This window comes from Pterocles gutturalis, unplaced genomic scaffold (genome assembly GCF_000699245.1).
Source record: "Pterocles gutturalis isolate BGI_N339 unplaced genomic scaffold, ASM69924v1 scaffold15593, whole genome shotgun sequence".
Classification (NCBI taxonomy): Eukaryota; Metazoa; Chordata; class Aves; order Pterocliformes; family Pteroclidae; genus Pterocles; species Pterocles gutturalis.
The window spans coordinates 14,041-30,594 of record NW_010118296.1 but is presented as its reverse complement, the minus strand read 5'-3'; the positions used below and the strand labels follow the sequence as shown (position 1 = coordinate 30,594).

At 44.8% G+C, this 16,554-nt stretch overlaps 1 protein-coding gene across 1 annotated transcript; it reads left to right on the top strand.

Moving 5' to 3' along the window:
• Window positions 1–13: 13 nt before the first annotated feature.
• On the top strand, window positions 14–16,258 carry STX8 (syntaxin 8; the record flags this gene model as incomplete). Its single annotated transcript, XM_010076151.1, has 5 exons — window positions 14–133; window positions 3,757–3,851; window positions 5,530–5,640; window positions 14,570–14,694; window positions 16,166–16,258. Coding segments are annotated over 5 exons (544 nt in total), but the record flags the coding sequence as incomplete, so codon positions are not given.
• Between the last annotated feature and the right edge of the window lie 296 nt (window positions 16,259–16,554).

Genomic DNA, 16,554 nt, shown 5'->3' with positions numbered 1-16,554 from the left:
GGGCCGGGGCTCAGCTGCCGCCTCTCCCCGCAGGCTCTCGCTGTACGATGCCGCTTGTCAGGCCGCCCAGGAGATCGCGGAGAAAATCCAGGAGCGGAACCGGTACCAGAGGAACGGGGAGAGTTCAGCCAAGGTACTGCTGTGCCAGCAGCGCTGGGGTTTCGCTGGGTTTTGCTTCTAACCGCTCCAAATGCTGGCTGGGCATTAAATGGTTGGGGTCCGGTGTGTCCGGGAAGCTGCAGCCCCGAGTTTCCTGCCTGTCCGGCAGCGGGGGGAAGCGGCCGCTGCCCGGGAGGGTGCGTGTGTCCAGTGGCGTGGCCGGAGCCCTGCAGGGACAGGGTGACAGGCCACCGCCTGCGTTTGTCCAGGAGCGGGCTGTCAGGTCCCCAGTGCTGCCCACTGGGCATCTGCAGGCTCAGGGTTCTGGTTAATTACAGGAGCCTAACATGAATGATGTGTTCCTTAAGATTTCTGTAAAGAAAACAAGAATACAATTCCTAAATTACCAGTAGCTTTTCTGTGTTACAAATATAATATTGCATTTAAGAGTGATAAATCTTTTGTGCATGTGGTAATGCTGGTTTTACAAAAAGAGGAAAGAAGAAGCCGTGGGAGGGTTGGGCACACAGTGCTGAGTGCTCAGGGCTGTCACGGCAGGAACAGAACAGTTTTCAGAGCTCCTGAATCTAAGAGATGTTGGGATGTGTGTCACCTTCGGTGTACTCCTTTCGGTATAAATGTTGAATAGATATTTTTTCCCCGTTACGCCGGCTTGCTTTCTTTCTGTAGTGGCTGTAGATCAGATGAAATATGAATTTTGCAGCCTTTTAAAGATACATTTTTAACAAAATATAGGGCCAGAGTTAAATATGAATGAGAAGCAGAAGTTGGAGCTTACCCAGGACTATTACGTTCTCTACCTTTTCACACTTCCTGTTTAAAAAATAAAGTAAAAAAAGAGGTTCTCGGGAGGCTGCTTTCTTTAGGACTAAAAGCCTCGTTCTTTCCTTCAAGAAGCGTAGGAGCCTGCTTGATCGCACACCCTCGGGATCGTGCCATTAGCTTCTCCCTTGACTGCATTACGATTCAAATGCCTGCAAGCCCTTGAGTTTGTCTCTTATAACAATTTGCATAATTAAAAACCTGCTGATTTATTCTGTAGACTCTGCCCCTCTTTCTAGCAGGGTTGTAATATGATGTGCGATCCCTGAATCGTCTCTGGCAGCCTCTTTCCTGATAGCTTTTAAAATAAATGTCATTTTGGCAATGTTTCCTTTGAAGAAATGTTGAAAAAAACTGTGTAGGTTTGTACAAGAATCAGGACTTTTTGATGAATGACTCAAATTTGGCATGAATTGAAATGAGGTTTTGGAAGGCCCAAATAAATGTAATTTAAGAAAAATAGCTCTAGGATTTTTCTAGCTGTAGGATTGAGAGGAGGGTTTAGAGGTGGGGATTAAACTCCCTGCTTTCAAAATTATGAAGTATTACAAATTGTAGAGGAATATACTCAAGCAATAGAAGAGTAATAAAAAGATTGCTGCTTAATCCATCTGTGTTTATAGAGGACAAAGATCTCTACTGGCATCGTTGCAATCTGTGACGTGTTCCAGAAAACCCCAACAAAACGTCGTGTTAGTGTTGTTTGAAGCTTTTCTTGTACCGTAACTCTCCGGGGTTGTGTTTTGTGGAAACATTACACGGTTGACTTATTTCTTCATAAAATCATTTGTTCCATGCCCCATGTTTTCCGAGCACAGTTTCCCTTTTATCCATTAACAGCTAAAGATGAATATTTGGCAGTGTTTGATTCTACTATAAACAAGTTTCCAACAATGAGAGAGTTGTTTTCATAACAGAAATGCATGTTGAGAAATCCACGGCTGAGCAGTCATATATTCTATGACTCCTGAATGTTTTAATGAAGAAAAAGTCTTTATACGATATTTGCCTGGTAGGGAGAATGTAAACAAGTTTTTATTGTTATAGTATTTAGCCATTAGCATGGCTAAAAAAAAATGATTGCTTATTGCTGAGCAAAAAATAGATCATAAAATTTAAAATGGAAAAAAAGCCCATTGATTTCAAACCAGCACTTACCATCTGTGAACTCTGCTCTGCTGAGCTGATCTTAAAACTTCCGTGGGTTTCTTTTTTCGTTAATGAAAGTGAAATCTTTTGTTGTAGCAATCTATATATATATATCTCTACACACTATATATATATATATATACACATACACACTGCAATTTCTGGCGAGAGTAGCAGAGGGAGTCGGTGTGTGAGATGACTTTCCTGAGCAGAGGGAGTCGGTGTGTGAGATGACTTTCCTGGACCTGTGTACCTTGATGTTACTTTGCTGCTCTGGGCCAGTGAAACGCGGTGTTCTCCACCAGGTCGTGAGTGCAGGAGTGTGCACGTGAAATGAAAAGACCTTTTATGACCTGACTGCAGAGCTCGAGGCTGTGCAGCGGGCTGAACTTTCCTAAGAGCGTGTATATACTCCAGTCTGGCTCTGGAAGTGTTGCTGAGTGTTCGGCGGCTTTGGGTCTGCTGTGGGTTTTGCAGCTCTCTGCTTTGGCTGCACGCTCTCCAGGCTGCCTCAGCCTGGTTACATCTGCTTTTGGTCCTTGTGTTTGGTGGTGTTTGAGAACAAGTCTCACCGAGTCAGAGCGATGTAAACTGCTGATGCTGTCGGGTGGTTTTGGGGAACTCCTGCTCCCCCCCGTGCAGATACCGAGTGCAGTTTAGCTCCAGGCAGGATCTGGCAGCACAGCAACTGGTCAGTGAGGCTTTGGTGCCTGGCTGCTGCCTCTGTTTTCAGGAATGGGAGTCAAAGGCAATGCTCCTTGTCTGTTAATGGTTCATCACACAGAGCATCTGGGGCTGCTGACCATTATATCCCGCAGCGGGGCTGAGATCTTGTAAACAAGAAGCACATAAAGTCTTAATTAGGATGACTTGCATGGTTAATTGCAGCTACAATACTTTTTCCTAGTGTGTTCTACATAACTAGAATGAAAAGAAATAACATTTAAGGAGGAAAAACCCAGAGGATAATATTAGCCTGGCTTGGGAAGGGGTGGGGAGAGAGGAGGAGGATTCCCGCAGACCTCGGGCTTGCTTGCAGCAGGGAAGAATGTGAACGACTTCATTATGTTTTTAGTAAGACCAGATGTGTCTGAATCTCGGGCAGGTCAGTTGTGAGACAGTGGGGAGTCATAGGTGCTGCAGAGAAGGGAAATGGAGAAAATCTGAATTTCTTTGGGGTCTTCAGTTTAAATTCTGGAGGAGTTGAGTGGAGGTTGTGTCTGAACCTGTAGCAACCTTCCCTCTGATCCTGGGAGCTGGGAAAGAAACCTGGTGGCAGAAGCAGATGGTGCATGTATTTGTTTTAAAGATCAGAGGAAAGAACTGGAAAACTTACTGGAAAATATTAAAAAGTGCTGAAATATTTTGCCCATATAAAGGAGTGTTTTTATAAAGACATGAAAGAGAGCTCTCCGTATTAAACAGCATTAATGCATTAGAATTGTCTTTGCGAAACCAGTACTATTTATCTCATTATTTGGTGAGCAGTCCAAACCAGTTAACTGTCTTGGTCCCTTTGTGGCTCTGAGGCAAGCTTTCTTGGTTTAGAACAGAGTCCTTCACACCAGTAGAGGTGAAGTTAAATGTATTGTCGTCTGCATGTAGTAGTATTAAATTTTATGCAAATATAACTCAGGAAAACCCAATCTTTTTCTTCCCCTTCAGCTCAATGTGATTATCAGGTCGTTGCTGCAGAATTTCAGAGAGAAGATCGATCAGCTGAAGGACTTACTGCTTCGGGCTGTATCAACACACCAAATGTATCTGTGTAAACATCAACTCGCTGACCTTTCTGTATGTGGGAGAGAGTGGAAAAATATCCTGTAATTGCTCTGCCACGCAGTTAGGGTTTTCCCCTCGTTCAGTTTTTAGGAGGCTTTGTCCGTGCTGCTGTTCGATCTTTTCATTGCAGCTGTAGTGTGGGAAGAGTCGGGAGCCTGGCATCTCTGCTACGCTGGGCATGAGGCTGGCTTTCGTTACGCTTCTGTCCGAGAGAAGCTGAACAAGACGGTGTGAAGAATCTCGGCGGTGCCATTGTCTTGCCCGTGCACCATGCCAACGCTGCTGATGGCGGGGCTGGTTTGTGAGCTAAGGTCACTCGTCTGGCAGAACACTCACTGATCTGTGATCTTCTCCCGGCTCAGTCGCTGGCTGCAGGAGTGCTGGCGCCTGCAGAAAGGAGAGATGAAGCATTGTTCAGGGTGTGGGCAGGGATGGGGCAGTGCTGCACCTTCAGAATGATGTCAAAACACTTTAAAATACACCTTAGAAAGAAATAACAGGCTTGCTTCTAGGGCCCGGGGGCCTGGCTTGGGTTTGCTGCTCTTCCCGTGTGCTGGGACAGTCAGGCTTGAGGAGTCAAAGAAGTACATCCCTCTCCCTGAAGATATCCAGCAGCAATCCGATCGAATGAATGAATGTTTAATTTCAAGCTTACTGTAGCAGAAATCCCTTCCAAGCACGGGCCCCCGAGTGCTGTGCTGATGGTCAGGGTGAAACTTTCCTGTCCAGCAAAGGCTTGAGAGCAGACAAACGCTACTGCTGTGGCAGAAAACATCCACAAATCAGTTCAGCCATTGCATAAGCTACTCAAAAGCACTTGGAGGAGAGTTAATAGTCCTTCAAAATGTCACTGAGATTAATTTAAAAAAGCAAATGCACGTCCCCTGTCAAAGCTGCAGCACTTCAGAGCATCTTGTCTCTCAGAGATACTGTGTGAATTGTTTTTCTGCTGCATCAGTGGCTATCGGGGTGTTCTGCTGATGAATTGCAAATGGAGACAGATGCTCAAAGTACATTTTTGATTGTTTGCTGATGACTTGTCTGGGACCTACTCACCTGGTCTGTGTTAGGAGCCTCTGGTGACTTAAGATGTGAAATACCCTGCTGATTTTAAAAGCTCTGTTCTGTTTGGGTCTGCCTCATTTCTATCCTAATAGTGGAAGCTGGAGCTCTGTTAAGAAGACTCATCCTTCCCTGCACTTCACCTGTGCACTACCGTTATAGGTTGTCAATGTTATAGAAGAGATCGACTGTGTTGGACTTCTTACTAATAAATGAAAGAAGTATTGTGTTGGATTTCGGAGGGGGAAATACTATTCTTAATACTAATGCTAATTTGGCAGGAGTAGCCCTCCAGTTCTCTTATTACTTTGGGATGATGACCTGAAGGTCACTCTGTGGTCACTGTATGAAACTTTTTCTTTGAGATATGTATACTTCAGAAACATGTTTAGAATAACAGCAGATTTCATTTAGAAAAATGTGACCTATCCTTCTCTTAGATGTTACAGGCTTTTATTGAGTTAGTTACTCTAGTTACTTTGGATGATTAGGAGGTTTAATTTATCTTAAGAATGTATAACAGGTATTATTTTATACAATGACATTAAAGTTTTTCAGTCTTTTTAAGTCTGATCCTTAACCGAGCATCATCAGCACGCAGCTGGAGGGAGACAGGAGGCAGAATTTGGTGGACGACCTTCTCACGCGACAGAAGCAGCTTCAGGCGTCTTACAAGAATGAAGGCACAGAACCAGACGTGATAAGGTATGGCATTGTCAGCTCAGCTGAACCGTGTGATGTGTGCTGTATGGCTGAAGAGAATGTTAAATGTATCTGTTGAGCTCTTTTACCTCTGCATGTAGCAAGCTGCAGTTTCATTTGCGTAGAAACCGTGTGATTTTTAGTGACAGTATCAGATGTCTGCACAGCTGGGGAGGACGAGGGGATGGGGAGCTGCTTGGAAGAAGTAGTGGCTGACTAGTGATCTAGTAGAGTCGGCCACCAAGTGGGACTGAGGGGTGCCACCATACAAGGTCTACGTGAATTGTTGGAAAGAGAACTGTCAGGATGGGGCTTAAGCTTCACACAGTCCCCAGTGATGACATTGTGTGGCAGTCAGTGGGGGCCTTCAAAGTGGACACATTTGAATTTCCATTTTGGTGTGGCCTTCACAGCTGGGAAAAATAATTGTGGTTAATAGCCTTCAAGTTGTGCTCTCCTTATACAGTTCTCAGGCGCTTTCTTGCAGGAGTTATTTGTCACCTCTAACAGGTTCCTAGGATGAATCCATCCCTGAAGATCTCTGATCAGGAAGAAAGGTAGAGCCTTTGCTTGCAGTATGACCTTCAGCCCTCTTGCCTGAGTTAATAAATTATTAGCAGTGCATAGGTTGGGTTTGGTGGGAGTCACATAGGTGCTGTGTGCGTAACATACAGACCCTGTTAGGCATACACGTGGTATATAATTATATCAGAAGACATCTTTTTCTGCAGATGTTGCAGTCCTGCAAACTCAGTGTGCAGTGGAATAAGGAAGGATGGGTTATTTCTAGTGCTTTGTTAATGGCCTCTTGCATTTTATCCGTTTCCAGTTAGGTCAGCACCAGCTTTTGCTTGTGGAATTCCACTCATGATTGTTTGCTCCCCTTGGCTGTACTTCAGAGTTTTTGGTAGCTTCAGTTTCTGCAGGAGCATGCCTGTGTCTTGCTGAGGAGCTCCTTGCAGCTGTTTCACATCCAGGAGCTTTTGCATCTTGCTGAGATACCAAGTTAAAAATGCTTGTGGAGCAGCAGAATGGAGAGATTCCTGTGAATTTGTTACACTTACCTTTCCTTTCCCAAATCAAATACCATAATCCAGCCTCCCTTTTCTCCTTATTCCTCCTCTTTCTCCCTGTGTTTTCAGCGACATCCCCACTGGTCAAGAGAGACTGTGTTCTCTTGGTTCAGCCTGGAGCTCTGCATGTGCTGCAGAGGGTCTAAAGGTTCTGCTGATGAGGCTCCATCTCTTCTGCCTCTTCATCTGTGTGTAAAAGTTGATTTTTCCTTGAGCCTCCTTTTTCTTTCAGTGTGTTTAAACTGCCCAATGAATTTTTTGCTGGAGAAGAAAGGGCAGAAAAGGGCTAGCAATAAATAAGCCTTGTTCATAAGCTGGTAGCCAGACTACAGATGCGAAGATGAAGGTGCCATTTCCTCCTTCCTCTGCAAGGACATGAGTAGTAGTAGATCTGCCACCTTGGCACGGGGCTGGGGCTGTGGTACGTCAGAATTGGAGTGGTGCATGATGAGGGACAACTTCAGAAGCACCCTCGTGATTCACTGGGTGATACGCTTTCATCTCTGTTAGCCCTGAGGCAACATTCATGCAAAAAATGAACAGCCCCGCTGTCAAAGAGTCTGGCTTTCCGGTCTCCTGACCCCATGCAGGTCACTAAATAACTGTTTTGTGTGAGAGTTATAATTTTGTCTGAATTCCAGTGCGGATAATTGCATTTGCTCATCCTAACTTTGCCTTTGCAGATTCAGGTAATCTGTCCTACCATTACTGTTTAAAATAAGATTATTTTTTGTCTTGGTGCAGGTATAAGAGGTATTCAACCTTTAACTGAGTTTCCTGTATTCATGTGCGTGTTCGTGTTTTGGGAGGGTCTGTTCAGTGACAATGGTGTAGGGGTTGGTTTCTGCTTCCTTTTTTTCTCCAGTGTGGTGTTTGCTGCTGCCAAAGCACGTTTCACTTAACAGTTTGTTGTCTGCATGACTAGCCATTGTCAATGCAACACCTGCTGAAGATGGTAAAACTGTCGACTTTGATCCAACCCATTAATTGTTGCAGGTTTGGCGTTGTCCAGAGCTCAGTGCAAATCCAGTTGTTGCATTGGTGCTGGCTTTTACATCTGCGCTGAGTCAACCGAAACGTGTGAAATAGCAAATAAACAACATATCTGCAGGGACTGATGATGTGGGAAAGCTCTTGTGTGTCACCTGCTCTGGGCAGTCCATAAACTGATCAGACCTTCCGAAGTGTGGCCATCCCAGCTGCGGCAGGGCAGCGGTGGCACGTTACCGCTGTGGAGCAGGCAGAGGGCAAGGATTCAACTTAGAGCTGCCCTGGTATGAAGGTATTGAGGCGGGTGGGAGGAAAATATCAAAATCCCATGATAATTTCAAGCTCCGTTAGAGATGATCAGGGAAACCAGTATTTTCCAGCACAAGATAACATCAGAGACGGTATTTATTTGCTAGTGTTGCAAGGCTTGAAGTTTTATAGTTCTCTTTTAACTTCTTTAATTAAAAATGGATAAAACTATGCCAACTGTTCCCTGCCTGGTGAATTCACACCCTTTCCATATTCTCCCTTGTAGGTCTAGTTTTCAGTGGTGCGGGCAGAGATGTAGCCAGCTCAGTCCCATGCCAGTAAGTCTCTCCTGCCTGAGCCTGGCCCGCACGCAGGGCGGTAGGGAAGGAATCTGTCTCCCATGCCTGCCATGCTGCTTGTAGGGACAGAAGACAGCAGCTTCTGGTAGGGTTAAGCTGCTGTTTACGGCACTGGGTTTCTCTAAAATTGTTGCAGACTTCTGGAACAGCTTGCTGTGGATTTCAGTAGGTGGCAAAGGCCGCTCCTCGGTGTCTGAAGTCTGAAAGTCAGCTTTTCCCACTGCATTAGAAAAATCAGCGCATGTAGTTTGATTAAGTTCTAGCAGTGACACTTTTCTCTGATTTTGTGTTGGTTTTCCGTATCTAATCCATCTCTGATGTGACAGCACACATTTTCAGAAGTCTTTTTCTTTCCAGCAGTCATTCCTTTCATTAACCTTCTTGCACCACTGATCACATATTTATTGTCCCCATGGCCTATAACTGTGAAGGTTTTACTAGAATTAATCTTCGTTTATATTTGGTCACCATTCAGTGAGTTTTACATCCTTTGAAAACCGCTGTAAAGCTATTTCTGATTGTGAAGTACAGTGGCCTTAATGCTCTTAGTATTTATCCTAACTGACAACTTGGGCCAGAACACAGGGCAGGACACTACATTACTTGGGTATAGCATGAGTTCACCTTCCGGCAGTGTCGGCCTTAATTAAAATGCAACTGGAATTTTCCAGGGGAAAGGTTGTGCTGTTTATGTGACTGTGCTTGAGCAGGGTCAGTTAGATTTTCCTTAATTGCTTTTCAATAGGCGATTTCAGCATCTTCTCCCCTCTTTTCTCCTTGGAAAGAGATCTGTACAGGTTATTAGAAGAGAGGCTTTAATGGGGCAGAAATCCCCATGGTTTCACACCGTTTGAAAGGCAGAAGTGGAAAAAGCAACCAGAGCATTTGTGGAGGCAAAGGAATCAAGAATATTCTTCCTGCCTGACCAGGTAGTCGGTATGTACATGTCACTCACCAGTGAATGAATAGATTGTGTGTACTTTAATACACCTTTCTTGGTTTTCCTTTGAATTTCTCAAAAATATAGAAAAGTTTTGATAGCTGTGGGACACAAAACACCTTAAGTAACAGCTACCCTTGATAACTTTTAGAAGAGTCCATATTCTTTTTTTATCTTTTACTGTGGGTTCCCATTTTTTTTCTGCTTAAATACTTTTCTGGCCAATGTGAGGTGTTTAGGTCTTATTCCAAGCAGGCATTTTGCCTAACGCCAAACAGGCATCGAGTGCCTGGCTTTGATCAGTAAGCCGTTGGGTGCTGAAATGCTTTTGTGAATCTGTTTCTGGAGGAGCAAATGTTCTTTGGAAAAAAAGATTAAAAATAGTTGTTTAGGTGCCTTTAAAACTCTTTCCTGCTTTCTTTCCTCCCCACCAGTTCATGTTGGAAGCCCTCCCGGCTGCAGCTCCAGCATTCTGACGTGGGAGGTGATGAGCCGCGTGTCCAGGGAATGGATGGAAAGGGTGAAGAAGAGGTGACTTGTCCATCCAGAAACCCATGCTCTAGAATGTCCCAGACACGAGTCATAACATCAAATCTAGGGGCTGGGGCAGGTTTTTCCAGGATTAATGTGTCTTTGGCCATGTAGTCATGAGCCAGCATGGTCTTAATTGTCTCAACACCCTCCTCATCCACTGGACTGTCTCTGTACTTGGCTCGTCTCCCATGGTACCACTTGCTGGAAGTGCTCTGTAGGTTACAGCGTGTGCAGGCGTGAGCGTGTCCTCACGCAAGCAGCAGGTATGGTGCCTGTTAAAACCCAAGGGTGGTTGTGCCCACCCCAAATTTAAGGAAGATTCCGGTAAGATAGTGAAGTCCCCTGTGTCTGGTCTGTGTCCAAGGGACAGTTTGCATCTCTCTTCCTTCAGAGCATACCAGAGGTTCCTTAAGGACCTTGCTGAAGTCAGGACTGTGGTTATGAGAAAACTCCTTATAAATGCAAGTATGTGCAATAGCAAAGAGTGGATATTTAAACACACCAGAGAAGAGCAAGTCAAACCCCGTAATTTTAGGCATTGTGCTTCAGGTTGTGCCTGCGTGCCTGTTATTGAAGCTTATCGCTCATTAGCCTCAGGAAAAAATGTCCGTAGGAGGGCGGCTTTCAATGCTGAGCTCTGTGCTTTATGTTTTGCCTCCTAAGTTTGCTCAAAACTACCAGAAGTTTCCTGCCCAAGGTTGTTTCTGTACCAGCAGTGACTCTGTGGTGTTCTGGCCTGGGCGTGCTGGGTCTGTAGTGAGAACAAATGCCAGGCTGAGACCTGCTTGGAGGCTCGTGTTCCTCTTGCCTGTGGTCAGGCAAACTTCAGTCGCTGTGCGGAGAGCAAAGGTTCAGCGTGAACCTAGTGCTGCGTCTTGTCCCAAAAGCTGCCCTCTGAACAGCATTGCCTCGAGTGCAGAGATGTGAGCAGGGGGTGATGGACTTGTTGGTTGTTTTGTGAACAGGACTAATAATCTCACAGGGGTAGATTTGTCCCTTTGCCCTTTCTCTGGATGTAATTATACAAGGTGTAGCTTCTTTCTAGAAAAAATTCTCTTTTCTTGTAATTCTCTCATTCCCATGTGTGCAAGCGGGCTGTAGAGGTGAGAACATTTCAATGAGGACTATGTAAGCTGTTTTAGAATGTATTTAGCATTGCGTTATGTCCAATTGTGCACAGAAAGTAAGAGACCATGTAGAAAGAAGATGGCAATATTTCATAGCAAGATTAGTCTCTGATGGAGATGCTTACTGCAGTGTATATTTTGAGGGTTGCGTAGGAAAGCGAGACTGCTGGGAAATAAAATGTGAGTGTAGATGTTACAAAGGTAACACCTACACCTGATCCCTTCCCTGGGGATGCTTACCCTGGTGTAGCAGTATCTCTTCTGTGTGGTTTCTTGCCACAACCCCACCACCCAGACACTCGGCATTTCGAGTGGACATGTTATTCCGAGACAAGTGTGCCTGTATAGCTGTGCAAATGCATTTCCAGCTCATTGCCTGCCTTGTGCTGCTCCTCCCTGGGCACTCGCTGTCCGGGACAAGCACAGGGTGGTTGGGAGCGTGCCGATGTTGTGGGCAGGAATTAGCGATCCTGGAGGTGCTGCGAAGTAGCCGTGTTCTGCAAATGGGCTGTCTGGCATCACAGGTGGCAGCTGGCTTGTGTGGCTTCCAGTCATTGAAGCCGGTGGGACCAGTTAACTGAACCCCAGGTAAATGGTGTCAAGAGCAACACAGCGTTTCCTTGAATGTGATAAATGCTGCTCTTGGTCCTTGTGCTAGTGGAGCTGGGAAGTCCTCTGCCAGCTGCAGGGAGTCCTGCCCCTTCCACAGGTTTCCCGTCGGGAGTGGTACTTGTGGAGAAGTCTCTGCCTGGGAAGGTACCTGGAGGGGATTTGGAAGTGCTTGTGCTCAGTGTGGCTTCTCCTGGGATTTTTGGAGGAGGGGAGCTTTTGTTTTGTATGTTAAAATTATACACGTTTTATTTACTAGCTTGGAGCTTCCTAAAATACAATTAAATTGTAAGTGCGAGAATACCCCCTCTTCTTTGCCATTGCCGTGGAGGTTGAGCGGTGGAGCCGAGCTGGGGTGCCCTGGGCGCTGCACAGAGCCCCACTGTGCCACTGGGTCCTTAAGGGGATGTTCAAGTCATCATGCAACCAATTGTCATATGACCTGGGTTTTGTTTAAAATTCAGCCTCGCTGATCAGTCTTCTAAAGCTGTAAGCCTTGATGTGTGGCCTTGGTCTAAAGTAAGTGCTGGTTGACTAATCTAAGTTACTTGGGAAGTTTTCTGAGAATTATCAGTGAAACAATGCCTTGGGGAAGATAAGCCCTCCCTTGTTAAGCGGTGACATAGCTCCCTGATTTTAAACCCCGTCATCTTTTATACTTGGGCGCATTGCTAAGCCTCGTAATTAGTTAAATCTGCTCCTATAATCAAAAGCTATCCGCACACTCCACTGCTCTGTGACGGTTTCAAAGATTTACGTGATTAACTTGACGGAGGCAGTGGGTGGCTAATTGGATAAGCTTTAATCTTCACACCACCAAAGCGAAACATGGTAAGATCAGAGGAAGGAGGAAGTTATGCTGTGTTGTGTGGGAAGGTAGTTACCAAACATGTCAAAAAGATTATTGTAACAAGCAGACCAGTTGTCATGACCCAACCTACAAGAACAGGGCAGATTATTAGGGGGGAGGGAGAGAGCGAGCAGTGCAAATTATTTCCAATTTGCTTGCCTTGGCTTTTTTTTTAACAGGCAGAAATAGTTGTGCTCTTTTTAGCAAGCAAAGAGCTTTATGTTCTGTTTGCTTAATTGAAGTCATTTTGTCAGATGTTGCTAACCCTAGATTTTGTGTGCTCGCTCGTTGAACTGCTGAACTGGGGGGACTGTAATGATCTTTGTGTCTTCAGAAGTGTGAGGCTTCGGTTGTGTTCAGGTTTGTGAACCTGGCAGCAGTCCTTGTGAGAGCAGAAAATATGAGAGCATTTCATCTCCCAAAGCAATGAAGAAAGCCAGGTGATGTGCAAAACTGTATTTCAGGGTGTGCATCCTTCTCTAATCAAGCCTGATTCCCTAGATCGATAAACACATGGAAGTGTTAATGGAGATACAAAGGACTGGAATGCAGAGCAATCCCAGCTCTTGGGTTTCAGATGTTGCCCCTGGTCGTTGGCACAGCAGGCAGTCTGGGTTCTGCTCTGGGCTGATGCCCCAGCACCATCCGGATGGTTGAGATGTTGTGATTTAAAGTAAATGCTTTTTAGTCTTGTAGAAAAAAAAAATAAAAAAAAATTGTAATTTATGGATGGCCCAAAACTCACATGGTGAAGATGAATTATTTTTCAGCAGTGTTGATTCATCTCATGGCCAGGAGATGTCTCCAGTTCACCGTAATTCCTCAAGGAGCTCCTAGACAGAAGTTCTGGATTTTGCTTGTACATCCTTGCTGTCAGCCTTCAGTCATCCTCCTGCAGAGCTGAGCCCCACTTCAGCTCCTCCTGGCTCCTCTGGTGCTTGTGCAGTTAACTGCTTTTGATACAGGGATTTGACCACAAAATGATTTTGAGCATATGTGTGCACTGTACAGCATTTCAGTGTATCTCACAGGGAAGGGACCTGGACCCAAGGAAAAAATAAAAAACCACAAAAAACAAACCCGCTTAGGTCTTAGTGTAATTAAAAATTTTTGAGAATTTGTAAGATCCCAAAAATCTCTGTTCTTGTTTTGTTTGTGGAAGTGCTTTGGGAAAGAACAGGGCAAAGGTAAAATGAGAATAAAACATGGAGTTTAAAAAAAGCAAAGCAGAAAGCAAGCACTCTTAGTTTTGTGCTGCTGTTGAGGAACCGATCTTATGATGACTCTTACCCCAAATCTGAGTTGCTGCAGTTTTGGGTTCGAGTGGCTCACAGTCTGTCAGATAGTGTTTTTCTTGTAGGAGAAACCAATGAAAAGCTGAAAGATGGAAACCAACAATCTGGTATTAAGAAAAATATTTAAGTGGCATTTCATTTTACTATTTGAATTTATGTGCCCTGGATGTGAAAAACTTGTTTTCCGTTGTGACCAGGGAAGTGTCTATAACGCGAACAACCTCGGGTCATAATTCTTTTAAAAGAAAGTGCATAGCTTGAGTATTCTCTCATTTAAGAGTGTGAGTGCCTGGCTTCTTATTCGTGTTGATGCCAGACTAGGAAATGCAGGAGAGTAACCGTGTAACTTGCACCTACAGCTTTTGAAATGCAGAAATGCTCCCTTTTAGGTGTGCTCAGGATTGCAGAAAATTCATAGTCTCACCTGATTTGCATCTGTATTAATGCGTTGATCCTTTTACTGGTGGAAGCTTTCGGGCTGTACCTCGGTGCTTTTGTAAGTTTGTGTTTTGATCACATCACAAATACGGGAATAATGTGTGTATTCCCATAACCCTCTTCTTTTGGTAGCAGTTTTGAATTCTGTGTTCTACATGCAATCAGTATTTAATGTGAATATATTGTACAATATATAGCATGCGTTTCACCATGTAGCTTAATTGTTCACTGCAAAATTAATTCTCTCCCTGCTTCACCACTTCTAAGCAGTGTTATATGGAGCCTGAGAGATCTGTTTGTTATTGGAGATCGTCGGGTTCTTTTTGGCTAATTTCTTCTGTGGTTGCAGAGAATGACATGGAGCGCAATAACCATGTATGCTTCCATCGCTGTCAGCCAGGCGTGCAAGCGCAAAGTGTGTGGTGAGTGGGTTTTATGTTGAAAATTATTTACTGAAGTTATTTTCAGGTCTAGCCTAATGACGGGAGGGATCAAACGAGGTGTAACCAACCCGTGGCTCTTGGAAGAATCTGAGGAAACCAGAGGGCTTGGCTTTGACGATCTCAGGCAGCAGCAGCGGAGGATCATAGAAGGTAGAAGAGTCTTTCTGATTTTTATAAACATCTCCAGAACTCTGAGAAGAGCCCTTATTAGAAAGTCAATACAGTAACCTGTGCTGAAGCTTTATTATCTGGAGACATCGAACATAATAGTTCCAGGTGGTTGTATTTGCAGCGGCAGTGTTGTGCTTGCGATATTCTTAACTGGAAGCATCTTCTTAAAATCAAATTTGCAGAGACCTTACAGGGCATCCCTGGTTTTGCCCATACTCCTGCTTTTGGTTTGCAGTGGAGATTTCCTTAATTGCACGGAGTGTGGTGGTATCACTGCTCTGCTTCGGGCTGGGGTGTGTTAGATGTATTGTTGGATTGGAACGAGGTAAAAATTAACTAATCCAAAAAGGGGCTTTAGATTTTGGCCCTCGGCATCCGTAAGGAATCTCTAACTTTGGAAGTGTTGGAAAACCTCAACCTGAGGACATCAGGTGGTTAATGAGGTAATTTCTGTGCAATTAGAGTATTGGAAGTGATCAAATGGAGTTCTTCTCCAGGTAAAGCCCCGCTTCAGTCTGCATGTGGCACAGCACGTGCAGCCACAGCTCAGCAGAGCGGCGTGAACTGTGGTGGGACGGTCCGGGAGAAGCCTCAGGTGCTGGTTTTTGATTACACCCCAGGTACCCCTTGGCTGGAAGAGGTATCGGGGGCCAGCCCTCTGTCCTGCTGCAGGGCAGGGGGTTGTGGCCACGCTGCCAGGGTTTGGCTCCCGGCCTGCAGCCAGCTGGCAGTCTCGCTCCGTGCAGCATCGCGGCTTTGCAGTGTGTCGGAGCGCTGGCAGCCCGGCCTCCAGCAGCTGCTCTTGCTCTGCTTCTTGGCAGCTTTGGGCAAGGGGAGCTGCGTGCTGTGGCGAAGGTGCTTGCTGAGGACTGCGTGGTACCTGCACACTGGAGTAGCAGAGGTGATACGGTTCTTAACGAAGGAGTGGCTGCAGAGCTGGTGGGAGCGCGGCAAACTTTAGCTGCCCCCACTGTGTCCCCTCTGTCTCGGGCTCTCTTCCATGCACTCTGTATCCTCCTGCAGGTTTACAAATCTATTCAAATTCTTTGGTGTTTGCATCACCTGTTTGTCTTTTATTCATGTTAAAAGTTTCTTGGAAAATTTAAAAAGGCTAATCAGGGTTCTCTGTGTGTGTGCCAGAAAATCTCCTGCATTTATGATTGAATAACAGCTGAATGTTGAATTCTTGGATATTTTTTTTTTCTGGGACCCTCAGCTAAGTGTCCCAGCCAGGCCAGACAAATTAATTACTCATCATTCACATTATTTTAAGAGTGCTGTTGCCATAAGGATTCATTTTCATGTTGTGTTAATATATCTTTCTTAATACATTTTTAACTCTTTAAACGCAGAGTAGATATTTTTCTTCACTTCTGCATCTTTTATTTTATGTAGCCTGGCATATCAGCTTTTTTTTTTTTAAGTAATTTTATGTATTTTTCTGGTGCAGAGCAAGATGCTGGACTCGATGCTCTTTCTTCAATCATATCCCGGCAAAAGCAAATGGGGCAGGAAATTGGGAATGAGCTGGATGAACAGAATGGTAAGAACAAGATCCATAGAGACTCCTTTTGCCTCATATTTATGTCAGATTGTAATTTTTGTTTTTCCACTCCTCATACAACTGCACTGCTTTTTGCCCAACAAGGTAAGAAGACAATACTGTAAAGGTTTGTGTGTGAACAACCACTACAGATTCTATCCGATCATGACCTGGTTGTGTTATTGTGCTTCACGACACACCCTGTGGTGCATGTACAATGTATAACGCTTGGTATATTTTTACCAAGCCTACCTTTTGAAAGAAAAGACTGGTGATTATTTGTACAAAGTACAAAA